This window comes from Agelaius tricolor, unplaced genomic scaffold (assembly GCF_023055355.1).
Source record: "Agelaius tricolor isolate 1412-34295 unplaced genomic scaffold, bAgeTri1.0.p SCAF_7, whole genome shotgun sequence".
Taxonomy (NCBI): Eukaryota; Metazoa; Chordata; class Aves; order Passeriformes; family Icteridae; genus Agelaius; species Agelaius tricolor.
This window is the reverse complement of record NW_027269267.1, coordinates 22,585,653-22,602,324: the sequence shown is the minus strand read 5'-3', so window position 1 is coordinate 22,602,324 and position 16,672 is coordinate 22,585,653. Positions and strand designations below refer to the sequence as shown.

Here is a 16,672-nt window from a genome sequence, read left to right as displayed (position 1 = left end):
CCATTTACAAGCTATTTAAAGAAAATCTAAAACCAGGAAGAGCAAACCATGATTTTTGCAAAAGTAAGTGGACAAAAAGGTCTACAGAATGTGAAATTAAGTTTCTCAGTTCTTTCTACTTTAAATGTAACAGCAAATGTCATTATCTATTATAGCAAGATGACTGGTATACGTTGCTAGTCATTCAGCTCAAAATATTTTACTACTTTTCATTTGATATTACATATTCTTTTCCTAGATGTTCACATATATTTTCCCCATGTCTAATTTCCTGTATCCTCTAATTAATAAATGAAACTTCCTATTATTAGATTGGAGGAATGTATTATTTATTAAAACTGGATTCTAAAATAAGACTGAGCAAGCAGAACTGATGTTCCTTCAGTGAGAACAAATAAAATCTTAACCCAGAATGCTTTCTCAGGGCAAGCTTACCCCAGTGACTAATTAAAAGATGAAGGCTAAAATCCAGAACGTAAACAAATTTGTGAAAAAATTATCTATTTCATTATCCAAGGAGTAATAAGGAGTCCAATGAGACTGGAAGAGGGAAAGAATTGAGTTGTAAAGACCTGCTCCTTTGTCTACACACAGGGGCACACACACACACACATGCACACACACTCATGCACACAGAGCCCCCATAAACACAGCCTTCCTTTCACAGCACTTTTCATTTAAGCACCTTGGTAGTATTTACATTTGCAAAGCTCCCAGTATTCCCAAACCTTACCCTTTTATTTTTAGCTTTCAAGTTTTTGCTTCAGCTGATGAGAACAGGAAAAGAAGGTGGTATGTTTATTGCTGGCAGACAGCTTGGAAATTCTGAGTAAAGAAGCCAGTCAAGGCAGAAGGATTATAACAATCAAAGTAGAAAATTTGCATATTTAGAGTATGGTTACTGAGAAATAACAATGCCTTGGTTGTGTAAATCAAACCCTCAGCAAAAGTGAAGGGGATTTGCATATCTGGGAGAAATCTTTCATGTTATACATCCGTAACTGCATTCTAATTAGCAGAAAGCACTAGCTTTTAGTGGAATATTAAATATAAGTGCTAGTACTATTTTTATTTCCTTGTGAAATAATAGACTTAGCTTGTTTGGGGCCTGATGAAAAGAGGTTTTCTTGCCTGTAGGAAGCAATACTATTCAAAACAACCAAAGATATATTCATCATGCCATACAGCTACAATTTTTAAGATTGAGATCATGTAAATGTTCAAAGAGTTCTGTATTACCAATTGTGTTCATCCTTTTTGTCTATAGAAAGTGGCTTAAAGTAGCTCTCTTGAGAAAGTATTGCAAAAAACAGATGAAAGTTTAAAGCCATCTCTTCAAATCTGCATAATAAATCACCTTGACTTCATTTTAAATTTAGCAAATGAAGAAAAATAAGCTGGAATGAAAAGTTTTACAGACAAAAATCCTAAAAAAGCTCCTGCTGATGGAATTCCTATAACAATTTTCTATTATCTATTAAAATCAAGTAGAGTTTACAGTAGGCCCAGAAATTTTGTAATAAAACAAAGAAAAAAATAAGTAAATTCTTCTTTCAAAATTAGCATGTAACAGCATGTTTGTACCATTCATACATGGAAAAATGACTATATTACTTCAGGTTAATGTTTATTTTCCCTTTCCTCTCTTGTGAATGATTCTCAGCTGTCTTTTAGATGTAAGTTTAAGGCTGGCTGACATACCCTGGCCACTACTCATAATCAAACTGCCGGCTGGTGTTGCACTGAAAAGTAAAAGAGAATCTATGCAGGCATATTCAATCTACAAAGTATTACTAATAATGCATATTCAGAGGCATTATCCATTTCCACAGATAAAGCATGGATGAAACTCAGTAAGATGCTTTAAAGACCTGGACACTCTTCATATGTTGAACTGGTGAGCACACCGCAGTGTGGGTCTCAGGGTACTTACCATCCTCTGTGGGCACGTAGATATTCAAATACAGACAGTCTTCATTTTGATCTTGAACATATGTCACCACAGTATCCAGATTGGCTGTAAACCAGACTGGCAGCATATCGTTGAGCAGTGACCTCTCATCCAGGTACTGCGGGCAGACAGCGGCAAACTGCGTGGCGTTGCGGACACCCGTCCAGGATGACGGTGGCTCCGGGGGCTGAAATCGCCTTTCTCCAGTTGGAGGAGAAGCATAAGGAACACCCAAGTACTGCTCCACTGGACCAAGGATCTCATTAGGCAAAGGTGTTCTTAAACCACGTATTTTGCCATAATTCGTAGTAACAACTGGGTATTGTGCTTGGCCATCAATGAGAGTAAATCTTATAGCCAGTGCAGTTATCCACAGGAGGAAGTTAGAATTCAACATGACACACACTGGTGTGAAGATCAAAGGCAGCCATAGGAGTCCCATTGGTTTCGACATTATTTAAATCAACATTAGCAGGGCTCTTTTTTCCACAGCCAGGAGAAATTATTCAGTCAACGAAAATGAAAACTAATAAAAAAGTAGTCAAAAGGAGATGAAGTGAGGGAAAATGTATCTTTGTTCAGGCAACAAAAAAACAAAAGATGATGTGTGATAGGTGCCTCAGCTGACTGGCTGTAGACAAATCCCAATGTCAGAAGAAACAAGGGAGTGTTTGCCCCTAAGGCCCATCCCAGACTTCAGTGTTGAATTAATCCTGGCAACGTGCAGCACTTCCCAACAAGTAGAGTGGTGAGAGATCCACAGTTATTCCACTGCCTCAGTGAAATGGCTCCTTTCAGTGAAGTCCAGCCCACTCAGTCAGCCTGCGGCCAAGAAAAAACAAACAATTCAAATCAATAGACAAATTTATGTTGGCATAAACCTCAAACAAATAAATAAAGAAATAAAAGAAATAAAAAAGCTAAAAAAGTTATATTTACACACTACTTCCATGCCAAGGCCCACAAATGTTTTATGAACTTTAGATATCATAGTTAGCTATGTGTTTCCAAAGATATGTAAGTTAAGAGAGCTAAACTTGAAGCCATAAGATTATTCCACAAAACAAATTTTTCCTCTTCTCTATATGCTTCTAAACCAAACCATAGACCAAACACTTCTGATTTCAGGAAGAGTATCACATTCAAGTGCTAGCTTGAGGATATTTTCTGCCCTAAATAAACAGAATCTTCTTTTTAAGCCTCTTTGCACTCCCACAGGAACCATTCATTACTTTTGTTTCCTGTATTGGATAATCTCTTTTTGCTATGAGTTGACAACTAGAGAATATTTTTCACAGACATGACTTCTTTTCTGTATGACAACCTAATTTACCTCCATCTAATTCAGAAATTCCAATGAATGTAATAAATGATTAGTTCAAATCAAGTGTGAGAACAGTCAAAATGAGATACAAATTTATTTTTTTCATTTTTTTTTTTCCTATATCTGACAGAACAATGGAAAGCTAAAAGAAAAAAAAGGCTACAATCTCTTAAGTCAGCTTTTGGCCTACATAGTGTTACAATTATGTAACGTTACCTTCTTGCATTCTTATTTTTAAATAGAAGGTCATTCATACAATAATTCTGAAAATGTTTAATGAAATGCAAGTCATCTGCATGTATATGCTAACCATTACAAGTGTACAAATAAACACACATCAACATTCTACCTGCCCAAAGAAATTAGGAACTTCCTTTTTACCCATTACTCAACTCAGAAGCACAGACAACAATTCCACAGGTAAAAAAATTCCACAAGCAAAAAATTCCTTCTTATAAGAAACTGACACTGATACCTTATATTTGGTAGGATGAACACACATGTATATATCAAAATTATATATAAGGGGACAAGCAGGTCCTGTTTTCAGTCAGGACTCAGACATGGAAAATAATTTGAATGACATTTTATTCTCTCAACACTCCTGGAATTTCATTTTAGCACTCTTACCACAAAACTCTTAAAACACCAGAACACCAGAGGCCAGAAAAATACCAGATACATATTACGTGTGATGGACCTAAATTTTGTCTACCAACATTTTCTCTAGGACTTGCAATTTGAGCACCATTTCTGAAGGACAAATCATTAACAGCTCTAATTTTCATGTCTCCAGAGGCACCACCAGGGCTGTCAGTCCCTGAGTTATGCTGCAGGAAGTCCTATGCCCAACCCCATGCCCAGCCTGGATCTTGGCCTCACTGGGTCTCCAGGTAGACCTTGGACCTGACTCCTCACCCTGCCTGGCCTTACAATTATTGGGTGGTGGCAGAGTCCTGTCCCTGTCAGGGAGCCTTAGAAGTTCAGAGTCTTGCCCTGCGAGCTGTGCAGTGCCCACAGCTCCTGGGTCAACCTCTCCCATGGACAGCTCCACTTCAGCTGCTCCCTGGCACTCAGAGTGGTCAGCCAGCAATGGGTCTCTCAAAACTCCTCCTCAAGCATCACTTTCCCTTCTGATTTTTGCTACTATCTTTAACAATGGAAATCAGCAGCAGGTGGTTGATTTTGAGTAGCATTCCTCTTGCTCTGTCCCATCCTGACTTTGGCACACTTTACTGATCATGCAGCACAAATCAGATTTTCCAGTTATATCCAACTGAGGATTTAATCTGTGCTTCGAGAGGAGCAACAGATCTTATTCCCTTGAAACCCACACTGTGGAAGTTTGTAATGACATTCTAAGAAATGTGGAATGCAGCACTAAGAAAATTGACAAGGTGGAAGGAAACACAGTGATCCAGATGATGAAAGATGGATAGAGAAAAAAATTTTCTGGGCAAACAGCAAGTAAAAAAAGAGGAAACAAAACAGGAAAAGAAAATGGGAATGACAAATAAACAAACATGAACACATTACCAGCAGGGAGAGAACCAAAAATGACAACATGAAGGAAATCTCTCTGATACAGCAGAGAGAATATGCAATTGTAAAAAATGTGATGTACTAAATAGTATGGCTTTCTTGGCCACCTGGATACGTGCTGGCTCATATCCAGCCAGCTCTCAAACAGCACCCCCAAGTCCCCTTCAGCTGAGCAGCTCTCAGGACACTGTTCCCCAAACCTGGAGCATTGCAACCCAACTGCAGGACCTGACCCTTGGCCTTATCAATCCTCAGAGAACTGATCTCAGCCATCCAGCCTGTAGAGTTCCTTTTGCAGAGCCTTCCTACACTCCAGCAGATCAATACTCCCATCCAATCTAGTATCATCTGTGAATTTACTGAGGATGCATGCAATCCCTTCCTCCTAATCATCAATAGAGACATTAAACTGGCCCCAATACTGAGCTCTAGGGAACACCACTGCTGACCAGCTGCCAACTGGATTTAACTCCTTTCAGCACCACTCTCTGGGCCTGACTATCCTGCCAGTTTTTCACCAAGTGAAGACTGCACCCATCCAAGCCATGAACAGCCAGTTTCCCCAGGAGAATGCTGTGGGTGACAGTATCCGGTGCTTTACTGAAGTCTGGATAAACAAAATCCACAGCCTTTCCCTTATCCACCAGCCAAGTTACTTTATGACAGAAAGAGATCAAGTTAGTCAAACAGGATCTGCCTTTCGTAAACCCATTTGTGAGTATCATCTGGGCCTGATTCTCTGTGGCTGTCCCACACACAGCATGTGATGGCACTCAGGATGATCTGTTCCATGACCTTCCCCAGTATCGAGGACAGGCTGACAGGCCTGTATTTCCCTGGGTCACCCTTCTGACCCTTCTTGTGCATGGGCATTACATTTGCTTATTTTCCACTAACGTGACCTTCTCCAGTTAAGCAGAACTGCTGGTAAGTGGTTTAAAGCAGTTTAAAGCTCTTTCATCAGCTTCCTCAGGTGTATCCCATCTGAGCCCATAGACTTATGTGTGTCTAATTTTCTATAAGTAGCAGGTCACTAACCATTGCCTCCTGGATTAAGGGGGCTTCACTCAGCTCTCCATACTTCCCCAGCTTCCAGCTCTGGGAGCTGTGCATCCTGGGGACAACTGGTTTTGCTATTATACTGAAGCAAAGAACCCAGACTGAGGCAAGGAAAGCAAAAATATCTTGTTTAGGCAAGAAAATTAGGCAGAAAATATCACACATTCATTGACATTACTAGAGGAATGACCATTTTCCTAAGGTTAGTTTCACATGTGAGATGTATACACACTCATACACAGACACAGAAAATAATTTTCAATAATAATGTTGAGAGGTAAGGAAGAAGGCATGCTGCCTATTAATTTGTGAACTGTGACAACTATGATATGATGTTAGATACCTAATTGAAAATGTTGGAAGATGTAAATAGAGAGTCACAGATTTCAATTAGGGATTATCTTAAATAGAAAACTAAACATTCTAGAAAGGTTTTTAGATATATCAAAACTAGTTTGATGTTCAATTATATGTATACAGTCAGCTATTTAATACACCTTTACATACTGAGTCTACAGGAAGACATGAACTTGTCATGTCATTATTTATTATCACTTGTAGTGTTGTACTTTTTCCATATTTTTATTTACTGCTTCAAATATTAGAAAAATGCATACAAACTGCTTGCAAAAAAATTCTTAGTTGGAAGTATTACTCATTCAAACAATCGAAAATAATCAATTCAAACCCAAATTTTCAGTTCAAAATGACAACTTCTGGCAGCACACCACACAGAGAAGTCAAGGAAGATCTGAAATCAGATACGATCACATACAATGATTTTGTTATTGGCAGAGGAGTGTAATTTGAGGCTAATGAGACATTTATGGCCTTTGAAGCAAATGCAGATTGAAATTAACATGGATGTGTGTCTGGAAATACCACTTGTTCTTGTTTATAAATCTGTGCCCCAAGACACTCTTAGAGATGCTTAAATAGTCTATGAATCAGGCCTTCAGGGCTAAACTGATGGTTTCCAGGAACTGCAGTTACCACTTTTTCAACCTAAGAAGATTGTCAGTAGTTCTGCACTTATTCTGTAGCTGCTAGGGAAATAGAAGACATGGCTTAGAAGTCATCTTTGCTCCAGTGTAGAATAAAAAACTAAAGTGACTTGAAGTTTTTTTTTTTGATCCTCTTGTTCAGTTACAAGAAAACTAAGCAGAAATATAAATTGTATCAATATAGGGAATTGAAGACTCTGCAGATGTCCTAGGGTTTCCCAGGCTTTATCTAATACAACTAATGTAGAACAGTACACCTCAGCTTTCAGTCACTGACCACATTTATTCTCTGGCCCTCCCTTCTGCTCATATTCCCAAGGGAGTTTTTGGGCACATACACAGATCTGACCTCAATAGAGAGTCAGGGTTAAAGACTCACATCCCTTTCATTAGACAGACATTCTGAAAGCATACAGTGATCTTGATTAGCTGAAATATAAGAACAACCAGCTAGTCAGTAGAAAAAAACTGACAAATGATGTAATCCATAAAATTTCAGATTCTCCTCATATTGACATTTTGCTAAGTATTTAATATATTTTACAGAATATGGAGATACAAAAAATATTTCATTTACCAAGAACATGAACTGTTTTTTCTTCTTTCCATTCCCTTTGTCCCCTTGAAATAAGTAATTTTGAAAGTTATTAAGTGGATATGTATGGATTGCTTTTTAGGTTTTCTTTGTTGCTTTGTCATATGTCTGTGTGTGTGTTTGGTTGACTGTTTTTAAACAAAAGCAATTAGAATATTATCATATTGTAACATATATAAATCTCTATAATAAATATATAATAAATAAATAATAAAGTAATATTGTTGTACAATACTGTAAATAAGAACTATCCGAGGCATAGAAATTTTTAACATGCCTACAGTATTAATTTTTAGCAATATGTCCATACAATTTGAAATATTTGCAGAAAACTAATCACACAATTTTCTTCTGTAAAAGCTCTTCCCCAAGCAGGTTTAAATACACCTCTACCTCATAATCAGCACTACACTCTCTGAATAGTCACAGTATTTAAATGTTCATTCAATAACAAAAGAACAGTTTTTCCAAATATCAGTAAATGCATACTGGGTTTATCTATTATCTTTCAAATTAAACTAACAACCCAAAACAGTTATAACTTCTTTATGGATTTTTTCTGAGCTTCTAGAACTTCCTTGAAACATTGAAATGAGCTAAGCTTCATTTTTCCTTATCCTCCATAAAGTCATTCAGAAATATCAGACAAAATAATAGTGAACAACACAGAGGAACACCAATCATTAAATAATGTCCACCTTCTAGACTGGATTACTTAGAAAATTGGTAGAAAGTTTATTTACGAAAACTGGCGAATCAAAAGGTATTTTTGAATCTCAGAAGTGTAACAACAGTGATGTCTGGCTTCAAATTACCATGCAGCAAAGCTTTACAAGAAGTTCTTTTTTCTATAGCATGTATATATTTATTTTGTTGTATTTTTGTAAGCATTTTCCTAACTCAAATAAGATATCTATCATTACATGATTCTTAAAAACACACACAAACACAAAAAATGCCCTCAAAAAAAATTAAAACTGCCTAAATATAGACTTCTAATAATCCTAATTGTAGAGGACCCGATCTAAGTGTGTTTTATCTCAAACATGCCGAGCATTGCTACAGGAAAGGTGACCAGAGGAGGGGTGGGGCAGTGCTGTCTGAGACAACTAAGTTAGTCATGAGACTAACTTAGCATTATAATCTAGGGATGAGTGTCTGAATAATGTCTCACAGAATCACAGAATTATTTAGTTGGGAATTATAACTTATTAATTCACAGTCAAAAATTTCTTTAAGATTTAAAGTTTAAACTGAAAAGAAAGTGATACAAATTTAAGAATTAGTATGTACCCTTGATTAAAGTGAAAATAAATGCCAGCTATATAAACATCACGATTGACCTTGACGTTGGTCTTAGTTGTATGATTAGAAGTCACAGAAGACAAAGGTAGATTTCAAAAAAAAAATTTAATATGGAAATAAAGCCCGAAGAGCAATATAAACATTGAATTAAACAGGTTTGGGTTTTTTTAAAAAAAACATGTTGCATTTACCCTTCCATTAATTTCTCCAAGTGAGAGAAATAGGCTCAGATAGGCTTGGACAGTGTCACTAGATCCCTCAGGTTAGAAACTACAATCACCATTTGCTTTTCAGAAAATGGGCACACATTTCTTTCTTATCATTGTTTCTTACCTGGAGCTAACACTCTTATTCAGAATATCTAAATCTCATACACTATCAAAAAGAACAATGGGATTGTAGGAAAAAGCTGCGTGGTCCCTACACTGTTTTTGAAAACAGCAATTCTCCCAATAATAAAAACAATTTGAAAAGCAAGCAAAGGAAAACACATGATCATCACTCCTTTCCAAGCAAAAAGAAAAAAAGAAATTAACATCAGCATTCTCAAAAAATCAGCTGTTTCGATCTAATTATAAGAAGTGGTTGTTAAAAAATCACAGATATGGTTTCCCCTATTTTTTTCTGTATTTAAAATTATTAAAAAACTGCATGGCCAGAAGGACTCAAGACTAACTAGGAATACTCAGTTAAGACAGTTGAACTTATCTCACTGGTCTTTTGAACATTAATTTCAACTACTATTACATGTAAGTATAGAAGAATTTCAGTCATTAGACAATGTTCATAATACTTGCTGCTTCTTAGGATAAATTGATGATGATTGCAAATAAACATAAGGTTTCAATATTAGAAGGAAAAAACATAAACTCCTTACTGAAGCCTGAAATAAGTAATAATCCCAAAATTACAGGTGCGTTCCATTCAGCTCATTGTGATCTGAATTGTGATCTGAATTTAAGTTTCCCATGACAGTAGCTATTCAGTTATGGTCTCATTGCAGCTGTGAAGTCTAAAGAAAATGCTACATTTCTAGTACATATTCTAGGGAAATGTACAAAAAATAGCATCAGTACAGTCTAGCACAACCGATGGCGTAATTTCCAGCTTTTACTTCTGATATAACCTTGTATAAGAAATGTAACACACTCTGGGTCTCTCTTTGTCTCTTTTATGCACCTCTCTTTGCTTAAATTCAGACGTCTTACTACAAAAATAAAAATATTATGATCTGAAACAGAATGTTCAGTCCTGAGTTTCTTTAAGGCAAAAGTACCTGTAAAATCCCTTATGACTGGAGCAAATTGCAGATTTATGGATATTAAAAAAAATAATACATGCACACAAAAATCAGTATTTGATACATGAGGCTTACAGAGTAGGCCTTAATAAATTGAATAAACCCTCAAAAACATCAAAGTTCATTACTCACTACCACTTCAAGATCTCAAAAAAAAGCATTTGTAACACGGAATGAGTCTTAACTCCTCTTCTGTAAGAAAGATCAAATGACTGAAAAGAAAAATTCTTAATGAAATCTAACAGGTTTTGTCTAAATATTAGACAAAGAAACTCACAGGTCTCAGTCCTTTCTTGTCTTCTCCATTGAACTGAAGTGCATGCCTTTGTCAAGGATGAAAGAAACTACAACTCTTGTCTGAACCAACTGAGAAATTGTCTAAGGGACTGATTGATATGCAATTTGATCTCTTGAGGCTATTTAATGATTAGAATTTGATATCTCCCTCTAGGCATTCTAGTCTCAGAAGAGGATACTTTAAAAATGTTACAATAACCAGAAACAGGGTGGGAAAAGCAATTTAAACCAGCTGGGCATATGAACACATGTAAATACACGCACACGCACACAGACACACCATTAATATATTATATGGCCAAAAAAAGTTGCTGCTTTATTATACAAATTCTTATGACTTAATTACACAGGAGACACAGGCAGGACATTTTCATTGCATTACCTGGTTCAGTTACCAGGTGGTGATACAGCCCTCATTCATATGATAATGTCACAATTATACATTCATTCTGGAAATGGGGAAGTTGAGTGGCTACCCTCATTAACCTGAAGAAATCTAAACCCTTTGTTCCCTCTTCCAAGTTACAAACATTAGCTTTCAAATAAGGCTGGGATAGCTATGAGGACTTTGTGAAGCATTCTCCCTGAACTAAAAGACTTCACTCTGAGTTTCTTACCCTTTGACTATGAGAAATCTCTAACATTGGATTCCCATGAAATAAAAATTTTCTTGGACAGGTATTCTCAATTTCAAGCAAGCCTTATGTAGTGTGTAGGAGAATTATTTCATAAAATAAAAATTATGAGTGGAAATTAGCTTTACTAGGGTTTTACATCATTAAATTGATTTATCAGGTAAATCTTCCCCTTTGGTTTTCTTTATTTGTTTGAAAGTAGACAACTTCACCAGCACAAGGAGGAGTGTCCTCCAGCTTCTCTTCCTGTATGGCTCTCCTCCTAACTTAGTGGGCTTTCCTCTGCTAAATGTTGTCTTGAATCCCTTATATTTAAGAGGTGAGAGGACATGTCTCAGCAAAATAAGTCTCCAAAAAATATTGCGAAAAATGGGATCATCAGAATCCCTCACTAGATCAATGTTGCTAGATCAATGAAGCTGGTGAAGGGGCTGGAACACGAGTCATAGGAAGAGTGGCTCAGGGACCTGGGGTCATTTTGCCTGGAGAAAAGGAAGCTTACGGGTGGTCCATATTGCTCTCTACAAATACCTGAAAGGACACTCCAGCAAGGTGGAGGGCAGTCTCTTCTTCCAAATAACAAGGAATAAAACAAGTGGAAATAGCCTCAAGTTGGAGTGGGGGAAATTTAGATTAAATATTAGGAATTTTTTTCACCAAGAGGATTGCTAAGCACCGGAACAGGCTGCCCACAGAAGTGATGGAATCACCATCCCTGGAGACATTCGAAAGGCATGTAGATGTGGCACTTAGGGACACAGTTTAGTGGTCAGTGTGGCAATGCTGAATCTTAGAAGTCTTTTCCAATGAAAAATATTATATTATTCTATGATTTTAAACAACACTAATGAAACCATTCCTGTGCTGCCTGCTGCCTTCCCCTCTTCCCTGCAAACACAGTTTAAAAGCTTGCCTAGAAGAGAGACTGCGGCATATACTCTGCTTACTGTCCTGTCTATGCTGAATTCAATTAATGAAGGATGAAATTCTTAACTTTCTTGCCAACATAAGTACTGGGAGCTGTGAATTATATCACATACTATGGACTACTAAAAGCTAAGCATAGCATTATCATACAAAAGTCTTATCTTGAGCTGTTTTCAGGCCAATGCAGTAAGCACTGGAATTTAGGGACTAAGCAGGAAACTAGATAGGGCTAGAGTGTGGACTCCAACACTGTCCTGCCCCAGTATTTATACCTACCAGCCAGTGCACAGGCATAAACAGGGAGTAGCATAGGCCAGAGGTATTCTTCAACAGACAGTTTTTTTTTTTTTTTTTTTTTTTTTTTTTTTTTTTTTTAAGTAAGAAAGATTTTCACTATGTTATGTGGCATCAGGGGCAGAGAATAGCCCCCTGGACCATTTTATTGACTGAGATGTAACTTCATGGACAGAACCAGAGATATCTTTTCTCACCACTGATTAAGATGCCAAAAAAGCAGGAAAGCTAAGCTTGGAAAAAACATCAAATCTTTTTCTGGTAGTTTTCTGTTCAGTGAAAAAAGTCCTCCATTTCAAATCCCACACTCCCAAATGATAAAAAATCAAACCATCTTTCATGGTCTTACAACAATTCCAAGAGAACTCTCAGAACAATATGTGATGTTTTCTCTTAGAAAAAAAAAAATCCCAAAATTATCTGCATGACAATCCTTTTCATTCTACTACAAGGGAAATTTCAAAGCCATCTCACATGTAGTTAATTATATTTTCTTGCATCAAAGGGTTTTCAGAAATCTAAGGTAATATATCATATTTGCTTTGTAATGCGTAGAGTTGTACCTGAGTCGGAAATGGAAGCCAATGAAAAACACAGAAGTTACCATTTCTCCTCCTGTTCATCCTTTCACTCCAATTATTGGAATGTTTCCATCTTTGCTTAGCACAATGAATAGGTACCTTCTCTACCTTGGTAACAAATACTAAAGCTCATGTTTGTTTCCCAAACTGTATATGAAAACGTCAGACAGTCTGTCTATAGCAGAAGCATACACTTCAGGCAGCACTTCCCCCTACTGTTACACAGGTATTGGACATTAAATATTACTTGAAGTCAACCACTATGAAAGCATCCTGAAGATTATGCTGAAAAAGTCCAAGTGATTAGCCTAGATTAGACAGCTAACTGTCCTAACTAAGCTGTAGCAGGATGATTCTTTCTTTCACTTCTTACCAATATACACAGAATTATCTTTATCACCACAGACTTAAGAGCCTCGTAACTTTCCTGTTTGTTTCATACATGAACAAAGTCCTCATGACTAAAATCAGGAAAAGCTTATTCTGCTATGAGTTTCTTAACAAATTTTTGTCTTCTTCTATCATTAATTGCACTGATAGTTTATCAAAGATAATGTAGCATCCATTGATGGGAAAGTCCATATGAAAAGTTAAGACTAAAATGCAGATATTTTCTCACCTACTGTTTAATTAATTTTATTTTCTGGGGCTGTTTTTATTATTTTTGCCATTAATATTGTTATTCCCACCTATTGTTATAGCCACCTTCAAGTTATTTTAAAAACTGTTGCAATGAATCTTCCCTGGTGTAAAATCATATCTCTGAGAATGAGTTTATCCAGTTTTGCCATCTTCACCTAATACTAGCCTTTACCAACATAGAAGTGATAGGCTTGTGGAAAACTACAATTATTTTAGAAATATTTTGATTATTTATTTTTAAAAAACATGTTTCTCCTGATTTTTTTGGTTGCAATGAGTAACATTTATGAATGACTTTCTAACAAGACCCATACAATATTATTACTTTTATTATTACTATTATATTGTTTAGCACACTCTACCTGCTTTCACAAGAATGCAAAACTGATAGTGTGGGCCTGGAAAATGTTAGAGACTAAAGATAGACTCTGAAAATGTTAGGCTTTGTGTTTTGCCAGATCATTGCACTTGCGTAAGCAGTATGATAAATGATATAATTGTTAGATGTGATGATTGTTTAGTAATTAAATATAATTATTGTATAATCATAAGAAGAATCATGAGAAACTATGCTAGAAATTTAAAGGGGGGGCCACGAGGAGCCATGCTGGATTGAAATCTATGTATATAATAGAACAATATAAGTTTAATAATTAACATGAATTTATGTAATGATAGAATATAAAAACATGTTCATCCCGAATGCATATCGGAGTCAGATTTGGGTTGAATACCCCTGACACCCAGAGCTCTTCAATAAAGCACCTACATATAATCATTTTTGTGATTATGTGTTTCTGAACGCTAACAAAACGACATGGGCATTTTTAAATATGAGGAGAAATATTTTTTAACAATATGATTCCGTGACAAAACTTTATGCCATGGTACTTTTTGAAGACCCATCTTACTCTTGTTCTTCCCTGCTTGAAAATGTCCTCTTATAAAGGTACCTTCTATACTTTTTCTCTTTTGCACATAGGCCTCTCAGTTCTCTTCTAATTCTCAAATCTTTCTCTTTCCTCTTTTCTCCAACTCATAACTCTTGCCTGTGACTCCTTCCTTCTTCCTGGTTATTTGTTTTTAGCTTCGTTTTGTATAAAGGAAAAGTAATATGCCCATCAAAACAATCAATATAAAACTTATTTTTATGTGTAGAAGGAATTTATTTCATTTATTTTGTAAAGGGTTTCTGGGTTGTTTTTTAAACTTATTTGGTTTTGGGTGGGGTTTCCTTTTTCTTTTCTTTCTTTTATCATATCCATATGGGATGATATTGAAAAGAAAAAACCAAAAACAACAACAACAAAACAAACCAAACAGAAGACAATTTGCAGCTGCCAGGTTGACTAGGAAGGACTGATCTATTTTTTCCTGCCCTCAGTCAACTGATTTAGGTCAGGACTGAGAAAAAATATACCTTGTCACATGGCAGAAGTTACAGCTTCCTGTGTGCTTCTATTATATCATCTCAAGAAATCTCACTAATAAAACATAATACCAACCAAAAATATCTACCACAAACTAATGCAGTCAATTAATAGAACAGATGGAGGTCAGGGCAGACAATTAAATCCCTTTGACAGAGGAGAAGATTATTCTACCTCATATTGGAGATATTTCAGTAATTCCTGTGTTATCTGATTTATACTTTATTCTTCAAAATAATTCCTTCCATAATGCCTTCTTTGGCATGAGAGAAAAAGATCCGTCATCTAAAGGTCTTGCTTGCAGCTGTATATAATTATTTTTAAATGGTGGGAAAGTGCACATGTGTTTTCCCAGAAGTATTCTTATTGATTCTCAGAACAAGAAATTCAAATCTCCTTTTTGCCTTTATTTAGATTGCTGCTGCTCCTCAAAAGGATGACACAGCTATCACCTTGGAAAGGTGCTGAACAGGTTTTTTGGAATTTAATATTGTCTTCTATAGGTATTGAAGATAACCATTCAGGAGGTGTGATTGATTATTTCTCTGGCCATGAATTTCAGCATATTTGCAACAATTATCTTTCCTAAAGTCTTGCACAAAGATGGTTGTATTTCTCTACATGGCAGCTACACTGCCAATAATACAAACTGGTAAGTGTTTTGCCATATTCTGGCAATATTGATGACATATTTCATGTTTCAAACAAAAAAAAACTGAGTTATTTAATTTTTTTCCAATTTTGATGATTTCCAGCATATAGATTCCAAATAATAAAACATAAACAGCTATAGGGAAAAATTCTTCAACTAAGGAATTAAGTTCCCCATGACACATTTTTTCACAGAAAAGGAACTCTGTGCCAGTTGAGTTCCAATTTGTTTTTAAATAAAGGTCAACACAAGTTTTGATAACTCTTTAACTCCGTTTTTTTAAAGTTATCCTCATAGCATACGGTGGTAATATTTAAATTTTAAAAAGCTCAGAGAAAGTTGCACTAATATCAAACTACTATTTAAAAGCACTGAAAATCCATATTCCAAAAGACAATTAAACTGCAAAGAGAGTGACCTGTTAGTGTAATCGCTGTGACTGCTGTGTCCCAGCTTCAATTTTCATTGGTGAAATTCTAACACATCCATTTTCTTTGTCAAGCTCCTCTATTGAAACTCCTGCTTTGTTAATTAATAAACTCAGATTGCTTAATGACTGCACTATCCTAAAAGCTTTGGTTTTCAGATAAATATGCTTTAATGAATTCTGATCTCAAATTGATATACATTTGATGCTGGATATATCAGATGTGAATTTCTTGTACCCTTATGTAGCTTATTACCTCACTGTTTATACATTTTAGTTTTGATGGCTTCTAACAAAAACAGATTCTAGTTCTGCCATTGTTTGAACTTTGTATTGTAGCCTCACACCGTGCCACTCAATGAGTCGTATTTCACTAATACTTTGTAATAAATATGAAATAAAAACTATTTCAGTAGTCTTTAAAGTATTTACTTCTGTTTCATTTGGTATATAGTATATATAGTATATTATATAATATACTATATCTCTTTTAACTTTCTTCTTTTAAACAGAACTGTATTAACAATAGAAATGCTAAGTCTCTAATTATTCATCACCTAACTTCTCAAGTGACTCAGCATCATTATTTAAACTTGTAGCCTAACTGCTTGCGGTTTTTTCCATCCTTTTTGATACTTCCATATAATGAAGGGGAAAGGGTCAAACTGTTATTTTAAATCTATGGAAAGAAAAATTTAATTGCTCTT

General features: G+C 35.8%; 1 protein-coding gene across 3 annotated transcripts in view; it reads right to left on the bottom strand.

Moving 5' to 3' along the window:
- The window catches only part of NLGN4X (neuroligin 4 X-linked), a 160,580-nt gene that overhangs the window by 106,491 nt on the left and 37,417 nt on the right, over positions 1-16,672 (bottom strand). For all 3 annotated transcript variants that reach the window (XM_071430585.1, XM_071430584.1, XM_071430586.1), the window contains exon 3: positions 1,934-2,773. In XM_071430585.1, coding sequence (XP_071286686.1) covers positions 1,934-2,405 — 472 coding nt within the window. In that variant the 5' untranslated portion in view covers positions 2,406-2,773. The remainder of the gene's footprint in view (positions 1-1,933; positions 2,774-16,672) is intronic.